The 20,094-nt window shown below is 38.3% G+C and overlaps 1 protein-coding gene across 1 annotated transcript; it reads left to right on the top strand.

Moving 5' to 3' along the window:
* The first annotated feature begins 17,008 nt into the window (after window positions 1–17,008).
* Window positions 17,009–19,651, top strand: scrt1a (scratch family zinc finger 1a). The gene is made up of 2 exons (XM_084423238.1): window positions 17,009–17,781; window positions 18,441–19,651. The coding sequence occupies exons 1-2, from the start codon at window positions 17,667–17,669 to the stop codon at window positions 19,163–19,165; spliced, it is 840 nt and encodes a 279-aa protein (XP_084279364.1). The 5' UTR covers window positions 17,009–17,666; the 3' UTR covers window positions 19,166–19,651.
* Window positions 19,652–20,094: the final 443 nt, after the last annotated feature.

Raw genomic sequence — 20,094 nt, 5'->3', positions numbered from 1 at the left:
AAAAGCAAAGCATTCCCTTCGCTGTCGTGCCTCGGGCTAAACTCATGCGCTCAGCTGAGAGTCCAGGTGCCTCCTGGGTGCTGATGCAATCCTACCTGCCATTTTTAAAGATAACAACAACAACAAAAAACAGTAAAGTAACCTGAGTCCAGGAGGACAAAGCAAGCGCTTCAGTCAGTCTGAGGCAGCAAGGAAAGCCCATAAACAGCCGACAGCGCTACACACACGTACTACGAGACTCAGTGTGTGAATCAGTCAGGGACTAATTAACACATCATCGCAAACCCAATTGCCTGGTGCTCCGCTCACCTGCCTCTTTCTTACTGCAGAGAGCGTGTAAATCTCTCGCTGACGGTCGCAGACGCGGGTATTAATCTGCCATGTTGCCGCGTGCCATCTTTAACCTCGCTCATGAGGTGACGGGCCCTCTCTGTGCTCCCCGAGAAAGGCAGTTGAAACACAATAAACGTGTTTTAATGACATTGCAGTTCCATTATGAATATGGGAATCTCCAGGGCGCATTCAAGAACAAATGAAATGCAAATGGAAGTTTGAAGACAGTCATTTGGAGTGATAGTTTGGCTTCTTCTGCAATGGGGATGGAAATCATAAAGTAAATAAAATGCAAATGATAAAACTCACCATTCACTTACTGTCCAGTGATGCCGTCTGAGCCGTGGGCTTCTGCAAAACAAAAGAAATATTATTCACTACTGTGTAACAGTTTGAGATCAGTAACATTAAGTAAGAAATTCATCCTTTTATTCAGCTAGGATGGATCAAATTCCTCAAAAACTACAGTAAAGATATTTATAATGTTTCAAAAGATTTTAAATACATTTTCTATACACAGTTTCCACAGAAATATGAGGCAGCACAACTGTTTTCAACACTGATGATAATCAGAAATGTTTCTTGAGCATCAAATCATCATATTAGAATGATTTCTGAAGGATCATGTGACACTGAAGACTGGAGTAATGATGCTGAAAATTCAGCTTTGATCACAGGAATAAATTACGCTTTACTATATATTCACATAGAAAACAGATATTTTAAATTGTAATAATATTTCACAATTGCACAGTTTTTACTGTATTTTTGATCAAATAATGATGTTTTTAGTGTAGATTACTGTATATTAGAGTTTGTTACAATACAGATGTAAACAACAATGTCCTTTGAATCCAACTTTAAAGGGACACACAGATTGCACACACAGCCATTGACGTCAACAATAATAACCAATTTGTTTCACTATCCTCCTAACTATAGTGTGCACAGTTAGTCTGATTTGTATTAGCATTGAGCATTGCTTTTCTCTGCTGACTGTGATCTTATCAGAAAAGACCTGCAGGAGAGTTTGATCGGATGGACAAAAAATATAGGAAGAATTTGACCCTCTTTTTAAAAAGTTGCTCAGCTTATTTATTTTGCTAATGCTATGCAATTTATATGACTATGCACAACTGTGGTTAGGTTGCATTTTTCCATGCTCTCCTGTGAAACTGCGTTACAATCGCGTCCCGTACATGTCGAGTCAACGACAGGAAAGCATTTTGTCAATATGCAATAGATGTAGGGTGTTGAAACACAGACAGCAGGATATAGATGGAACTAATCTGCATTAGTATTCATCACACACACACACACACACTGTAGCGTGTGTGATGGGTTTGTCTGGCGTATTTGAGCATGTGTGTTCCAGACTGCAGTGATTAATCTGACGCTGTCAAGTCTCCACAGATGTTTACATGGAGATGTTTGAGGAACACATGTCTGATAGAGTGTGTGTCTTCTGTCCTCTCCATCTTCAAACATACACATATATGACGTCACCTGGGCCATCTGGAGGATAGTGGAGAAAGGCTGACCTACACACACACACACACACACATTCATAACTCCCCAACGTCAAATCATTGTCTGCCAATCATTGTCAGACTGCTCTTTTACTAAACCTAGTGAGCTGTCTACCTAGGCTTTGTTCAGGCACATAGGATTCCTTCTCAAATCAGATCTTTTCAGGCACTCTGTCCGCACTTTTAATTGCAAGTGATCAAATAAGGCTTGTGTGTCCAGACATAACCAAACTATCTGGGATGCGTTTTCCAAAACCACCTATGGTCCCAACAAGTTCAGTCATTACCAATAGAATTCAATGGAACTTGCGACCAAAGCTGGCTAACGCATCGGTTGTTGTGTATCTGACCCATGTATCTGACGGGGCTTTCAACACAGATGTAGGAAAAATGCAGGTGCTGTAATTGTGGGTCGTGTTGAATTTCAAAAAGACAATGTGAAATCTGATTTGAGCAACCAGAGCCTCTAGACTGAGACGCATCTGTAAAAATCTCATTGGAATTGCATTTCAAACCACGTCCAAATTTTGTTTTGCTGTCCAGGCTTTCAAAAACCCATCTGGATATGCGAAAAATCTGATTTGTTTATTTTTCGGCATCATGTGCGTGTTGCCGACATGAAAGCTGTTACAAAAGGTAACACAACATTACACACCCTTCTAATATTTAAAGTTTTGCATCGCACGCACCCTTTGAAGCAAAGGCTAAAATACACTGCAAAAACCACAGAAAAAAAAAAAAAAAGGCCAAGATGGTTAATGAGCCGAGAGAAATACAAGATGATTGAAAACATATTTATATTTTATTCATTAGTGAAGAGTACCAGTAAAAATTGTTCTTGATAATAATCAAAATCACTCACAAACAAAAACAAAAAACACAGATCTCTCTAACATCTCAAATGTTTCTCCTAAACAATAGGGACCAGTGTTGTTTTAGTATAAACTATTATATATATATATATATATATATATATTTTTTTTTATTATTATTATTTTTTTTTTTTTTGTCAAGCTGTTAAATCAGGAAAAATAGCTGACAGTAATTGATCATTAAAAATCCCTTACAAAAAAGAAATCCCAGACCTCTCTTTAATGTCTCAGTTGTTTCTCCTAGATCGAGCAATGAGATTAAAGAGAGTAGTGCTTTTTCTCTTAAAAAGAAAAAGACCCCAGTAATCTAGAGTTTCAGAAGAGATCTCAATAAGTTCTCAAACCATGCTCCGGTTTGCCAAAGACGCCAGAGTTGGCACTCACTATGAACTCAAACATTTCTCATCAAATGACGACTACTGACTCATTTGATTCAAGTTTTGTTTCTCAAAGCGTTTTATGAGAAACATCAAAGACAAAGCAGACCCCAAAACAAAAAAGTCTCCCTTAATTCTGAGCCATAAAGCGCAGAGGACAGTGAAACATCATGTTTATCTGATCTGGTGTGGTGACCTGCCAGTGAGAATCAGCTGTGACACACCGGCCTCCATCTCGTCTAGATCTCGGCTCCAGATGGCAGAAAACCCTGACGTCGAGGCCTGACAGTTGTGGCTTGTCCCGGCGTGGCACAGGGTGAAGTGCGTCTGCTTTACAGTGATGCACGCTGCCAAAAAAACCCTGCACAGCACAGCATGCAGTCGCAGTACAGCCCTGCATTCTGCATCCAAACCACTGATCATCTGGCCATGCAGAGACCAGCACACGATACAGAGGCAGACAATGAAAAACACTCCTGATCTCACACACAAACACCATAGGATGATGAGTGCACGTTTTAGTAGGGCCGTCAAATTAATGTGTCCGTTTCATTAATTATAAAGAGAGAAAAAGTAATGCATTAAAACGTATACTTAAGAGTACGACAGCGAGGAACTACAAGCGTGACCCACGTTTAGTTTTTGACCACTGACAATGTGTACAATTGAACAGTTTGCTCATGGAGCCACATTGACATCCCTCTATGTCTAGAATTGAACAATATAGGGCCTTACAAATTAAACTACAAAAAGAAAAGTTAGTGAAGAACCAAAATCAAAAAGGATTTCAAGATATCTTTAATGATTCTTGTATATTATGCAATATGTTACTGATATATCATGCTTTTCAGTATATATTTTCAACAACACCAATGTGCCAAAGACAGCTTAATGCTTTTACAAGATTCTTGAAGAAAGAGAGACAGAGGGAAGCAAGGTCATTTGCATGGAGACCCACGGACGCCCCTGTTCCCCGTATCTGATGTCAGTCTCTCGACACTGATAGACTCTGCGTCTCCAGTTTAAGGGATAATGAGATTGCTCGAGCCACACAAACCTCCACTGACTGCACTGCACCGACGCTACGCCAGTCACTTCATCTCTCAGAGACTAAACAACTCCGCCTGCCTCCATCTTCCTCGATGCGAACGCACTCGACTCATCAAGAGCCCGAGCACCGATGTAATGGAGAGAAGTGGGTGAAGACGAGGACGTCGGGCAGGAGAACACCTGATTGGCTAAAAACAGGGCCCATTTCCATCACAGCGTCTTCCTCAGGTGGTAGAGGATGTGTGAACCCGTGGGAAAGAAATACACAAATGAGATCTGTTTAATATCTCAATTGTTTCTCACAGATAGCAATGCGTCTCCTCTAAGTTTGAGAAGGGGCTTCAACACTGGGATCAGAATGAGATAGCAAAGTGTGCAATCAGACGTCTCAAATTTCATATTTCAAAACGTAACGTTCACCCAAGACCATATCTGGTCTAATATGCTACTGTATATATGCTATATAGAATCATTTTACAGCTATATACCACATAATGCAAGCCAACCACTGCCAGTCACGTCTCATTTGGAAGTCTTGGTAAAACAGAGATGAACACAGAACGTGTCTTTTTATTACTAACAAATCAAATGTGCATAAAAAGATTTCCAAAACACATGCTATGTCATTTATAAATAATCCTAAATCACAAGCAGCAATAAAAATAAAGTTACAACAAAATATAGAATTAACTGAGCCACAAAACATCTCTAAAAGACTGATTCACATCACATGACGCTCAATGATGGTTCTCAATATTTCATAAACTTAGCATTCTGTGGAATTAAAGTTCATAAAAGTAGCATACTGTGGAAGTACCATGGTACATTACTACAGGGATGGTAATATTAATGTACTTTGAAATGTAGAAGGTATTAAATAATTACTATTTGTATCATGGAATTGACATGATACATCACAACAAGGTAATGTCACGTTCTTGTTTTGTTTTTAAAGTCTTCATATGAAGGCTGTTGTTAAGTGTTTTGATATTATTCAGGTGTGAAATGTCTTTACCTGTAGCACGTGCAGGTGTTGAACTGATTAAACACGTCTTCGTAGGCCTACCTGACAAACGACAGGTTGCGTTTGTAAAGGTTTGTTTCCAAAAACGAATCAGCGCGTCAGTAAATGAGCTGTGGTGTTTTGTTAGTCACTGAATCGTTATTTTTGAACAAATCTTTTATGTGAACGAATCAGAGAAGTGTCTTGGTGCTGTTCGAATGATTCAGGATTTATCGCGAATCATTTTGTGAACCGACTACATTAGTGATTCATTCGAGAGTCGGGCATCGATTCGCTAGTTCAGATTCCAAACAAACAGACGACACACTGATTGCTGAAATACTGTTAAGGAATATGTATGTTTCTCAGGTTGGTATACTGTATAATCTCCCTCATCAGACAATAATCTAACATTAAAATATTTACTTGGATGGACTCGTGGCAAGACAACACGAGGAAATGTTTGTTGTGGTAAATGCTCAATAAATACTCCAAGAGATCGGTTGGTGGAAATCTCCTACAGATTTTTAAGTGAAATATAGTAGCCTACACGTCAAACATCTGAGACAAAGTTGATGCTTAAATGAAACGTACTGTATCTGAGAACCACTAATATATGAAAGAGCAACATGTGAGAAATAAAATATTCCTTTGAGGGTGTTTTTGGAAAGGACTTACAGAAACAGACCCAAAAGAGATGATGGTGATTTGGGGATTTTTGGTTCAGAAGCTGATATGGGACAAACTGTAGAGAAGCATCAGTTTAAAAAACCATTGGTTACAGCATGTGTTACAGAACCATGATCAACATTTATTGGTGTTAGGAAAATACCATTGTATGTAGAGTGCTAATATAGATAAAATATCATAATTCTCTTATTATATCATAAGATGTCTGTGGTTCAAACAGTAGAGAATGGCGGTAGCAACGCCAGGGTCATGGGTTTGATTCCCAAGGAAAGCAAGGACTGATAATGTAAAGTTGCTTTGGATAAAGCATCTCAAATGCAAATTGTACCTTTATATAACCAGACTGAGCAGTATGTATACAGTATGCATGTTCACAGACATAATTCAGAAGTTGCTTATTAATGGTTCAGGAGATTAAATTAAGTCCTCAGTTATGATTCATTGAACTATCAACTTTGTCAACAGATGTTCCTTAAGGAAATAAAAAGAGACACAAATTAATATACAGTTATAAAAATGAATTTAGAGAGCCGTCCAGACCATTTGATGAGAAATGTTTGAGTTTATATTGAGAGTAATTGCAGACTTTGATATTTTGGCACAGTTTGAGACTTTCTGAAACTAGATGCAAGATTACAGAGAGTTTTTTTCTCAGGAGAAAAAAAAGTAAAAGTGTCCATTTCCTCGCCATTTAATCTCATTGATTTCTTGGAGAAAAAACCTGATATATTATCTGTTATCTGTATTATGAGTTTTCTTTCTTTCTGTATGAGCTTCCCTAAACATTAACATGCAACTCAGTTCAATCTCATTATATAAACCTTTCACATTAATTGTATAGCTCTGTCTGTACTCAACACTTGACTCGTTTTTTATTTCTCAGGAAGAGAAACATTTCATTCTTTTATTTCTGTGAAACATAATTGAGAACACAAAGCTACAGAAATAAATTTCCTCCGGGAAGAAACATTTTATTGATGTTGTTCACCAATCATCCATGTCTCATACACACATGCATAATCTGCAGGCGTACCACACGTGTTGAGGTTTCCAGCCGAGCCTCGAAGGCACGGGACAGGTGACACGACGGAGGATGCTGGGACTTTCCGCTGCGCAATAAAAATGCTAATCCGCCCTATTCCCCTGTTGATCGGCTCTATGTAAAACAGGTTAGAGTTCTCCGCTCCACATGTGTACCCTCAATTTACCAGTTGGCCTTCCTTTGTCCTGCTCTCTTTATTTGTTCTTCATTGAACGCAGTGGCCTGGATGTCTTCACACATCTTTGGCCGGACTCTGCTAATGACAATGACAGTGCTGGCTTCAGTTCTGCGCCCACACACCGCCTTAATGATGCCTCCACCGGCCCAAAGACAAAGAGAGTCTTAGATGCGGCATTGTCCCAATTAAAGGTCACAGAACAGAAGAGGTCTTAACTGTCCTCAGCCTCCGGCCACGTTCGGCTCAAATTGTCGGCTGCCACTGTCGGTCGTCTTCAACTGTTGTGTGCGCCACGCTGATTAATGTGGATTTCGGACGATTTCATACTGGGTTTAGTTTGTGCTTCTTACCTCTGCACCGTTTATTAGAGCAGTGCTTTTGCTTTTCAACTGGTTTGGCTTCAGGAACCAGATCTCTTTTTAGTAGGAACCCAATTGTTCATCATAGAAAAGTAAACAAAAATGCCCTTAAAATTAAACATTGAAACGTTGAGTTGAAAGGTTTCTTCAGTTTTTACTCTCAGCCAGCACAAAACCATTTTTAACCATAAAAATGCAACATTTATTAGATCAGTGCTTTTGTTTTTCTGCTGGTTTTGCTTCAGGAACCAGGTTTATTTGTATTTTTTTTTTTTTTTTAAGTGGGAACCCAATTGCTCATCATAGGAAAGTAAACAAAAATGTACTTAAAATCAAATCATTTTTACTATCAGGTTTTAAAGGTTCAATTATTCTGGTTTTATGACACAGTTGCCACTATTTCAGAGCACAAAACCTAAAAGTGTCATGCATTTGGCAGATACTTGTATCCAGAGTGACTTATATTGCATTTAAGGTCTATGCATATCAGTGTGCATTTAATGGGAATTTAACATACTGTAGTCTGGGTAGTTTTTCTTTTACCTTGAGTAGTTCATGTTTTATGGAGATGTGAGCATGTTTCTGTTGTCTTCATGTCTATTTAACTAGTTTCTAACATGATTTTGCACCCAAATACTGACAGGAAGACCAGTCTTTCATATCAACACTAAAACAAATGGTGTGTTTTTCTCTAAGTGTGATATTTTGCTTTTAATAATTATAAGGTTAGTTGCATTTTATTATGTGCATTTAGTTGTTTTTCCCGCCGTCCACAACCCATCAGAACAGACATATTTCTGGGTCGTGATCCACCCGTTGAGAACCACTGGATTAGATAGCTTTAACCTTTTAAGATTTTAGGAACTCTTTGTCGAATCAGCATGTTTAGGACCGACCGAAATAAGCATCCGGTCGAGGAATATATCCCCGGCTGTCTGAGCAGAAAGCAGGGTTATCAGTCTGTCCGCATGCCCGTTTTCTTAATCTTCTCCGTTCGCTCTCGAAAGGCCCAAAATGAAACGGTAATCTACATAATGTGGCCTTTGTCCCCCTCGTAGTTTCTTTAACTCTCACATCTAATTAGCTTCAGGGACTGCAGGAGTGCGATATGGGGTTTCCCGGGGCGCACCCCCCTTTCCCCCCCAGTTGGGCCGTGGGTCGGGCCGGTGGGGTCTGTTCCCCGGAGACCGGTTATGACAAATAAGATTAATGTCTCTCAAGCCTCCTGAGCCACACAGATTAGACTGATAGCTGATTTTCTCAAGAGAAACCCCATGTGCGAGAGCTTGTCAGAGCCCCGTCCCGTCCCCTCTAATGACCACTGGAGCGGAGAGGGTCACGAGGGTACGGGTCAAAAGGTCCTCCGCGGAGGATTCCCTATCTTCATGAGCACTGAAGCGTCAGATGAAGGGTGACGCTCCTGTGAGATTAAGGTTTAAACTCTCCATTAGGAGGAACAGTGGAAAGAAAAGGTTTGAACCTGCTTCTACACATTCAGCACCTGTTTTTCTTTGCCTTACATTATCCTGCAAAAGCTTCATTTGATTTGGTCCATTGTCAGTCGTAAATCCTTAAATCTGATGATTTTGTAAAGTAGTATTTAAGTCTGTAGCACAAACACTGCAGGACGAGTTACACACTGAAGCTTAATACTTAGTGTTCGGGGTTTGTTCTCATCGCTATACCTCCACACACAAATAATGAAGGGATCAAAAGCAGTTTTGGACCTTTAGTTTTGAACAAACCAGTTTTTTTTTTTCACTCTAATGAGAGGAGTATGGATTATGGAAGCCTATTTCTGCCACGTAAGTAAAAAAACATGCTTAGGAAAATCATAATTATGACATTAAATAACATCGTTATTAGATTAAAAAGTCAAAATTATGAGATAAAAAGTCATAATTATGAGTTAGTCAATTATGAGATAAAATCGTCACCATTATGAGTTAGTCAATTATGAGATAAAGTCATAATTATCAGTTAGTCAATTGAGATAAAAAGTCAAAATGATGAGATAAAAAGTCATAATGATGATATAATGACACATAGTCATCATGCAAGTCATAATTATGAGTTAGTCAATTATTAGATAAAAAGTCAAAATTATGCAAATAATTATGAGATAAAAGTCTAAATTATGATAGTCAATTATGAGACAAAGTTGAAATTATGACATACCAAGTCATAATTATGACAATTTTTTATAATTCATTACCTCATTTCGACTTGTCCACGTTTTGGACTATTTATCACATAATTGTAAGATAAAAAGTCATAATTATGAGACAAAAAGTCATAATTATGAGTTAGTCAGTTATGAGATTTAAAAGTCAAATTATGAGGTAAGTCATAATTATGAGTAAGTCAATTATGAGATAAAAAGTCAAATTATGAGGTAAGTCATAATTATGAGTTAGTCAGATATGAGATAAAAAGTAAAAATTACGAGATAAAAGGTCATAATTATTAGTTAGTCAATTGAGGTAAAAAGTCAAAATGATGAGATAAAAGTCATGATGATATCATAATGACAAATAGGCATCACGCAAGTCATAATTATGAGTTAGTCAATTATGAGATAGTCATAATTATCAGTTAGTCAATTGAGATAAAAAGTCTAAATGATGAGATAAAAAGTCATAATGATGATATAATGACACATAGTCATCATGCAAGTCATAATTATGAGTTAGTCAATTATTAGATAAAAAGTCAAAATTATGCAAATAATTATGAGATAAAAGTCTAAATTATGATAGTCGATTATGAGACAAAGTTGAAATTATGACATACCAAGTAATAATTATGACCATTTTTTATAATTCATTACCTCATTTCGACTTGTCCACGTTTTGGACTATTTATCACATAATTGTAAGATAAAAAGTCATTATTATGAGATAAAAAGGTCATAATTATGAGTTAGTCAATTATGAGATTTAAAAGTCAAATTATGAGGTAAGTCATAATTATGAGTTAGTCAGTTATGAGATAAAAAGTCAAATTATGAGGTAAGTCATAATTATGAGTAAGTCAATTATGAGATAAAAAGTCAAATTATGAGGTAAGTCATAATTATGAGTTAGTCAGTTATGAGATAAAAAGTAAAAATTACGAGATAAAAGGTCATAATTATTAGTTAGTCAATTGAGGTAAAAAGTAAAAATGCTGAGATAAAAGTCATGATGATATCATAATGACAAATAGTCATCACGCAAGTCATAATTATGAGTTAGTCAATTATGAGATGGTCATAATTATCAGTTAGTCAATTGAGATAAAAAGTCAAAATGATTAGATAAAAAAGTCATAACGCAAGTCATAATTACGAGTTAGTCAATTATGAGATAAAAAGTCACCATTATGAGTTAGTCAATTATGAGATAAAGTCATAATTATCAGTTAGTCAATTGAGATAAAAAGTCAAAATGATGAGATAAAAAGTCATAATGATGATATCATAATGACACATAGTCATCATGCAAGTCATAATTATGAGTTAGTCAATTATTAGATAAAAAGTCAAAATTATGCAAATAATTATGAGACAAAAGTTTAAATTCAAAAGTCAATTATGAGACAAAGTCGAAATTATGACATATGACATTTTTATAATTCATTACCTCATTTCGACTTGTCCACGTTTTGGACTATTTATCACATAATTGTAAGATAAAAAGTCATTATTATGAGATAAAAAGGTCATAATTATGAGTTAGTCAATTATGAGATAGTCAATTATGAGATAGTCATAATTATCAGTTAGTTAATTGAGATAAAAAGTCAAAATTATAAGATAAAAAGACTTTTTGTCATAATTGACTATTTTTATATTTTTTCTCATGTGGTGGAAATGGTCTTTGATAGAGGAGTGACAATAAACTAGACTTGATTAGTTTCGCCTGCATTGATTCATCAGAGAAACGCTGCATTCAGCAGAATGAATCAGAAGTCTGGAGTCGCATCTTCTGAAAGACAAAGGCTGTTCTGAGGTCTTTATAACTTTTGATGATCCGCACGATCACTTCAGTGTGTCAGCTCGCTGACAAAGCAACTTCCCAGATGGAATATTCTTCCGGATGTACCGGGAGCTGTTGTAGAGACTGCTTTTCTCCACAGCGCTAAAGCCATAAACAAACTTTTATGAAACAATTGTGCTTTATTGATAAGATGTTTGCTCCGTAATAGCAGCACTATGTCTGAATTTGGCTTGAATTATCCTAAAATAAAGCTAAAATATTGAAGGCTAAGCATTTCTTTTTTGCACAGCTCTCTGTTATTCTTTCAGAAGTAGAGTGTAGTGTACATTGTATTTTTTCAACAGGCAATTACTGTACCAATAACATTCATGTAATGGCCTTATTGTGCGCTTGCAGTTTCTCATAACCCCAAATAAATCCCAATGTTCTCTGAAACTGGGAAACCAAAATCATTTTTCCGTGTGTTAAAGTGTCGTAGGATCCAGCTTCAGGCGTTTCACTGATCCTTCTCTTTTCTAATCGACTTAATGTGATTATTGCACATCATTCCTTTATTTTACATATAGTGAAACAGTTCAAATTGTGTGAATGTGTTCTGTAATGTTTACTATTATTCTGCCTAGATCTATCTATCTATCTATCTATCTATACATCTATCTATCTATCTATCTATCTATCTATCTATCTCTCTATTTTTATCTATCTATCTATACATCTATCTATCTATCTATCTATCTATCTCTCTATTTTTATCTATCTATCTATCTATCTATCTATTTTTATCTATCTATCTATCTATCTATCTATCTATCTATCTATCTATCTATCTATCTATCTATCTATCTATCTATCTATCCCTTTGTTCTATCTGTCTATCGTTCTGTCTCTATCTATCTATCTATCTATCTATCTATCTATCTATCCTTTTGTTCTATCTGTCTATCGTTCTGTCTCTATCTATCTATCTATCTATCTATCCCTTTGTTCTGTCTGTCTATCATTGTCTCTATCTATCTATCTATCTATCTATCTATCTATCCTTTTGTTCTATCTGTCTATCGTTCTGTCTCTATCTATCTATCTATCTATCTATCTATCTATCCTTTTGTTCTATCTGTCTATCGTTCTGTCTCTATCTATCTATCTATCTATCTATCTATCCCTTTGTTCTATCTGTCTATCGTTCTGTCTCTATCTATCTATCTATCTATCCTTTTGTTCTATCTTTCTATCGTTCTGTCTCTATCTATCTATCTATCTATCCCTTTGTTATATCTATCATTCTGTCTCTATCTATCTATCTATCTATCTATCTATCTATCTATCTATCTATCTATCTATCTATCTATCCCTTTGTTCTATCTGTCTATCGTTCTGTCTCTATCTATCTATCTATCTATCTATTTTTATCTATCTATCTATCTATCTATCTATCTATCTATCTATCTATCTATCTATCTATCCTTTTGTTCTATCTGTCTATCGTTCTGTCTCTATCTATCTATCTATCTATCTATCTATCTATCTATTTTTATCTATCTATCTATCTATCTCTCTATCTATCTATCTATCTATCTATCTCTCTATCTATCTATCCATCTATCTATCTATCTGAGGAACGGCCTGTCTCAATAAGTGCAATGCTGAGTTTATCATTTTATTGCAGATTTTCTATATGATCCTGTAATTGGAGCGAGAGAGAAAGTGTGCAGCTGCTAAACCTGAATCTGTCCATCAGTGTCACCGGCCGGCCGTGGCAGATGCAAAGGGGCATCAGGTCTTCGTCGACACACACCCTCACGAGAACAAGAGCACCGCTCTGCAGAAGTGTGTGTGTGTGTGTGTGTGTGCGCACGACCACATTTCCTTTGGTAAGAGAGATAGATGGTGCAATAACTTGTGATTGTATGAATGCATGACTGTGGAAATAGACTTTGACACTTTCCTGTATTGTCTGAATCTGTGAGTTTAACCTTATTTTTTTCTTTTGTCAGCTTTTCAGCGGTATATGATGGCTTCATCCATCCATCTGATGTTCTTTTACTCTGTCTCTGTAAAAAGTGCTGGTGTGACTTGACCTTAAAGGTCCCATATTGTACACCTTTCTGAAGTTTTATTCTAGGTTTTGATGCCCTTAAGAATATATATTTGCGGTATAACTATCTCAATGTATTTTTACAGCTCAGGAGCTCTGCCAAGAACAGGTTGATTTTGGCCTGTCCAATTAATATTCATGAGCCTCTCTTCTGATTGGCCTGTTGTTTTCCGAGTGACACACGGCCAGGCCAATCACAGGTGACTAGGGTCATGTATGCGGTAGCCTGCGGTGGCTTGGTGATGCTCACAAGTAAGGTAAATAAAACACCTGTAATGATGGTGATAAATTATTTGTTATTAAAGCATAAACATTCACAAACCACTGTTAGTTTAACATAAAAGCAAGCATAGGCTACTGCATGCATCGTGATCTCACAAAGCTCTGCTATTATCAATGAAGCTGACTGCACAATTAATCTTTCATAATGTCAACACTTCGTTTGTTATAATCAGAGGATTTGCCAGCATGCAGAATTCAGCACTGAACAGGTGTGAGTGGATTCGATCTTAAATGCATCTCATTGGCCATTGCGTTCAAGAAATCAACACACATGTCTGTGATTGGCTACATTGCTCAACACTGCAAACATGTTATAAATAGAAACTCGGTCTGGCCTGTAAATAGTTTTTATTTAGTTTTAGTTATTCTTGTTGCTTTTGTGCAACATATGAATAACAATTTCTTTGTTTTTAGATGTTTAATTTTTAGATATTTCTATTTTCAAATCGCTTTATTCTCCCACAACCCGCACACACACGAGTAACGTTACCTTACGGCCCGCGCCGCACTCTCGCGGGAGCGCAGGTCTCTACATCCATCGACCGAACAGCATTTTCTCGACATGTTTGCGTGTTGCTGTTGCTCGATCAGCAGATGTGAGGGTCGGTGGGCAGTGCTCGGGGGGAGACTGATGTAGAGTAGTTCTGACATCACATTTATACGGAAGTCACAACGGCTCGTGAAAAGGCACAGCTACTCTATGCAGGCTGTGTGCATTTGTCTGTGGATTGGCTGTTTTGAAACTTATATGGTAGTTACATCGCCCCTAGACCTCTGTTATCACGAAAAAAGCCATGAAATTTCATTTTTGACAATATGGGACCTTTAAAGAGCCATTTCTACCTGATCTGACCCATGAAAATAACAAAGACGGGCTGATTCAGTCAAATGAAATCATGAGTTGACTTGTTAAAACAAGTTAAAATCATTTAGCATACTTGACTATTGTTACAATCGAGAGCTTCTTAAAGAGATGTAACGTCTCTCATCATTTACTTCACCCTCATGTCATTCCAAACCTGTATGATTTTCACACACAAGAAGATATATTTTTATATGTTTAAAAGTCATACAGGTTTGGGATGACGTGATGGTGGGTAAATGATGTTTTTGGGGGTGATCTATCCCTTTAAGACTGCAAACCAGATGTTTTAACCCTAGAACACATACGTGCAATCAGATGCATATTCTTTATAACACCAGTGTTTTGTCAATGAAAATTAATTTTAATGATAATTCAGATAGTGTTTGTGTTCTTGTGCACACGTAAGATTGCTATTTTAGTAGCTAAATCTAACAAAACCTACCTTTGATGACATCCTGAATATCCTTATCTAGAAAAAAATAATTAATGCATTAAAATTAAGATGTTAAAATGTTTTTTTTACCAATGAATGTAAACTAAACACTAAACTCCCTTTAAATATAAAAAGCTAAACTAAACGTATTTAGATAGTTCAAAGACACCGTAAGGAACATCAAATGAAAAGAAGCTGAATATAACAAAAAAGTGTACATTTTAAGGTTAAAGTACAGAAGTATACAGTGCGTTTATCCTCCTTTGACCTTCCACATGTCCTTCACAGCCTGCTCCAGAAGTGCCTTGTGAACTGATTCGAATCGGTCTCATTGAAAACTGCGTACGTGAGAAGTAAATGTCAATGAAGTTCTTTTGATTTCAACTCCGACGAGACGTTTGTTCGGTGTGTCTCAACACACCGTAGACTATTATTATGCAAATGAGGCGCACTTGAATATTTTCGCCTGTGTTTTTCCAGCTGATGTCAGCACTTCCCGGGAACGTCCTTCTCCCACATAAACGCGTCAGGTCGCCGTGGGCTGATGCGCGCTTGGGAATGTCAACGGCTGTGCAACAGTGTCCTACATACTCACTGCATGCTGGTGAAACTGTTACACACACATGCATGCACATGAAGCCATTCCATACAACAAGAGCCATTATTGTCTCTCATTTACATGTGCAAAATATAGGCTAAATATTTGTGTCCATTCTTCATTAAATGGAAGATTGTTTGGGGCTGTCCCCTTCTCTGTGTATTCATTTTGTCCTTTGATGGAGAAAAAACACACACACACACACACACATATATATATATAAAGGTTGCATTTTGTCTTTAATCCCTATATCTTTTTAGATTTTAGTTGAGAGTGTTTTATTAAAAATGCCTTAAAGTTGCATCCACAGGTTATTGGATTTCCTTTTTTTTTTTTTTTTTTACTTTTCAAGGACAAGTTTCTTTTTAGTCGATTTGTTTTGTTAAATATATCAGCATTAAATTCTCTTTATTTTAGTTTCTCGACCTTGGGCTTGTATCGTCATTGTGCCTTTCTGAAGGCATAATACATCCAAATATGTATTTCATTATATTAATTTATTTCTAAATGGCACAGTGCAATTATCTCATTATTTGACCGAATTTTTTTAATTTTCCAAACATTTGTTTTAAAGATCATCTATCAAATGCGAAGAATGCATAGACATTGCAATGCTTGTGCTCATCCCTAAATGAGAAAGCGAACATGTGCAAAGCAGCATCGATCACGATAACCCTTTCTTTCCATGTCTGAATGTTTGTGAAATGGCAATCCTACTTCGGGACGTCCTTATTCGTCCCATTGAAGGAGTGAACAATGAGAACACGATGTCAGACAACAGTGTGTACTACAGCTCCAGGATCCGCGTTAATTGCGGACATATGGCTCCTACTGGAATCATTGAGGAAACGGACCTTCTGGTACCCAATTCGTGTGATTTGCATGAAAAGAAAGCCATTGGTTTATAGACCGTGATGTAAAAGAATGACCTGAAAGCCTGAGGCCACATCCAGTAGTTAATTCTGTGGTTTGCGTCAAAAGAAGCGAGCGAAAACGCAGCGCGGGAGGGCAGATTCTGAACGTAGCAAACGTAATGCAAAACAACAAAATCTTCCCAAATTAAGCATTAACATTTGCAAGCAAGATTTTATTTATTTTATTTTATTTTATACAACCTTAATAATTTAAACATATGTATATATATTTCTTTTTTAAAGAAAGCTGGTTACATTTAAAGTATCATATGAATAAATGCGTTCATTTATAAAAAAACATGTTTGTTTTTGTTTTTTTTATGAAAACTGAACGGATTTGTGATATAAATAAACCCTTCTGTTTTATTTCAGGCTTCGAAAAAAAAAAAATCTGGCGAAGGCGTGGACGTCTCACAGCGTCATTAAGTCATCCAGTTCAATGTTGGTCCCGGGAGATTTTTTTTTATGGATTAAATTAAGTACTTCCATCTTCATTTCCCACCTGATCGCAGCCATATAAATCCCAACAGCTGATCAACAGACTTCAGAAAGCCCGACGCCTTCAGACGGAACAGCTGGGAGTTAAAGCAGGAGAGAGGAGAGCGAACAGGCTGACGCAGACTCAGCTGTTTCACTGTCCTTTCTGTGTCTTTAGGGGAAGAAAAGCAGCACGGAAACTAGAGGACTAGTTAGTTTAGACTCGAACCTGGAAGATACGATCGTCGTGAAGGGTCCCAGAGGAGCTAAAGAGAGAGAGAGAGAAAGAGAGAGGAGTGAAGCTGTCCAGTTCTGAATGCGTGCCGCCGAGCGGGAGCTGTCCAGTGCTGAAGTTGCATTTCTCCCGAAAGCATCGAGGCGTCGCGCTTCATCAACACAAGCGCATTCAGGGGCTCGAGGGTCTGCCGTAACCCTGTGCTGGCATCCGAATCTCGGCATTACCGAAGAGGAACGATACTAAAAAAAAAAAATACACAAAAAAAAAAAAACGCGTTTTGTTTCAGCGTTGCATGAGGAAAAGCGAGCGAGTCGACCGGCGGACGAGTGTTTTTCCCCTTCAACCTGAAACATGCCAAGGTCTTTCCTGGTCAAAAAGGTTAAGCTTGATGATTTCTCATCCGCTGATTTGGAGAGCTCCTATGGCAGATCCAGGGCAGACCTCAGCCTGCGCTTTCACGAGAAAGGTAATTTATTTGATTTGACCTCGCATAAACATCTAGTTCACTTACACGCGAGGGCATGTGCATGCATATTGACGTTTGATGGTTTATAATCATAACCTCGGCATTGACCCAGTCACATTGTATTCAACACCGTCAGGCGCAGCAGTTTTTGTCGACTCGGCACATTTCAGGTGTTGCGCTCTTTCAAGCACGCATTCGACTCGCTTTAAGGCGCATTTTATTTTAGAAAACGCAGAGCTAGCAACAAGTACTTCGCATTTACACCGAGAGTTATCGAAACGTGTCATGGAATTATCCACGCACACAGTCTATTAAGCGAACGCTTGATCATGTTTCATGTTATTATTCACGCTCTACATAACCTGCGCTTTGCATACACTTGCATAAGCAGGCATTCTGCCGTTCATAGAATATTCATGCATGCTCTTATTACACAGTAATATCTTTCCTGCATTCCGTACACATCGACCTAATTCTGCTCAATTTCCATGCAATTATAACCGAAGCGATACCATTGTGGTTTAAATGGGTTGCAACGCTAATTGAAATGGAGAGCTATTGATTTTTTTGCATGCGCCTGTGAGATAATGTATAAGAGTTCACCTCTGGAACATGCACAGCACACTGTTGCATTGCGTTTGAACTGTGCGTGTTTTCAGGGTACATCAGCGACTACATGACCCCGGCCCCGTACGATGGCGAGAGCGACGGCGGCATCAAGGTTCCCTCTCCGGGACCCATTTACGACAGCATCCACAGCGATTACGGAGCGCCGGATTCGGACCAGCCCGACAGCCCTCAGTCGGAGATCTCCTCGGGATACATCAACGGAGACACCGCGGTCAGCGAGGGTTACACGGTGGACGCCTTCTTCATCACGGACGGGAGGTCGAGGAGAAAAGCCATCAGCAACCCGAGGAGCATTCAGAGGCACACGTGCAACGAGTGCGGAAAGACATACGCCACGTCTTCCAACCTGAGCAGACACAAGCAGACGCACCGCAGCATGGACAGCAAAATGGCCAAGAAGTGCCCCACCTGCGGGAAGGTGTACGTCTCCATGCCGGCCATGGCCATGCATCTGCTGACCCACGACCTCAAGCACAAGTGCGACATATGCAGCAAGGCCTTCAGCAGGCCGTGGCTTTTACAGGGACACATGCGCTCGCACACAGGCGAGAAGCCCTTCGGATGCGCGCACTGCGGGAAGGCCTTCGCCGACCGCTCCAACCTGCGCGCGCACATGCAGACACACTCGGCCTTTAAGCACTACAAGTGCAAGAGATGCAACAAGACCTTTGCCCTGAAGTCCTACCTGAACAAGCACTACGAGTCCGCCTGCTTCAAGGGAGCGTTTGCTCCCCTGAGCCCCATGGAAGTGTGAACGCTCGACGGCACGGCTGACGTCAAACCCTGGATTAATCGCATGTACCTTAACTTTTCTTTTCTAAGTGTACTCTTTCTCCCGCTGTTCACGTATTCAGAGCCCGAATTCCACCCGTTTTGCCAAAACTCAGAGGACATTGAAAATGTCTTTGTTTCTCTCAAAAGGTCAAACCTTTTCTAAGTATTGGATAATATTGTACTGCTGCCAGTGGCCACAAAAGTGTTCAGCATTGAGGTAAAACTATTTATTCATTAACTTATTTATGTATTTATATATTTATTTCCTACGAATAGTCTTAATTTGCACTTTAATTTGTCGTTCAGTTGCCAAGCCTTCGTCATCAATATGCCAAAGCATTTGCCACTTTCTGAATATCTTATTTTTGGTTGCCACTTTATAAATTTGTTGCATGCATGCAAAACAAAACAAAAAAAACACACACAAAAAAAAAAAATAGTCCTAATGAAATCTATGCCAATTTTATGAAGCTTTGGATTTTTTTGCCAAAACCTAGATAGCATCCGTCGGCAATATTTCTCGGGAGTCATGATGAAGAATAGAGCAATAATGCATGGTATTTTTAAAAGCTAAAACGAGTAATAACTATAGCATTTTTAATCACGATTTTATCCAATACTACCAGTAGTCGTTCAGAAGTTAAATATCAGGGAAATGCCAGAGTAGTATTAGCGGATACTTCCACGGGATGGGGGGGGGGAAGGGATATAGGGTCCTTTTGTAAGTGGTTATGCACTGCCTGCCTCTTATTTAATAATGTAGTCGTAGACGTAGGCGGAACGAACAGATCTCGAGCGCGATCCGGATCATCTGCTCCAACTCCAAACCTGGGAACGCTGTCGTAGGAGATCGGACGGCAGATTGATCTTTGAAAAGCACTTCTTTGAGAACATTTCAGACTTTTTTGG

Source organism: Rutilus rutilus (genome assembly GCF_951802725.1).
Source record: "Rutilus rutilus genome assembly, chromosome: 11".
In the NCBI taxonomy this organism is placed as follows: Eukaryota; Metazoa; Chordata; class Actinopteri; order Cypriniformes; family Leuciscidae; genus Rutilus; species Rutilus rutilus.
This window is presented reverse-complemented; position numbering and strand designations above follow the sequence as displayed.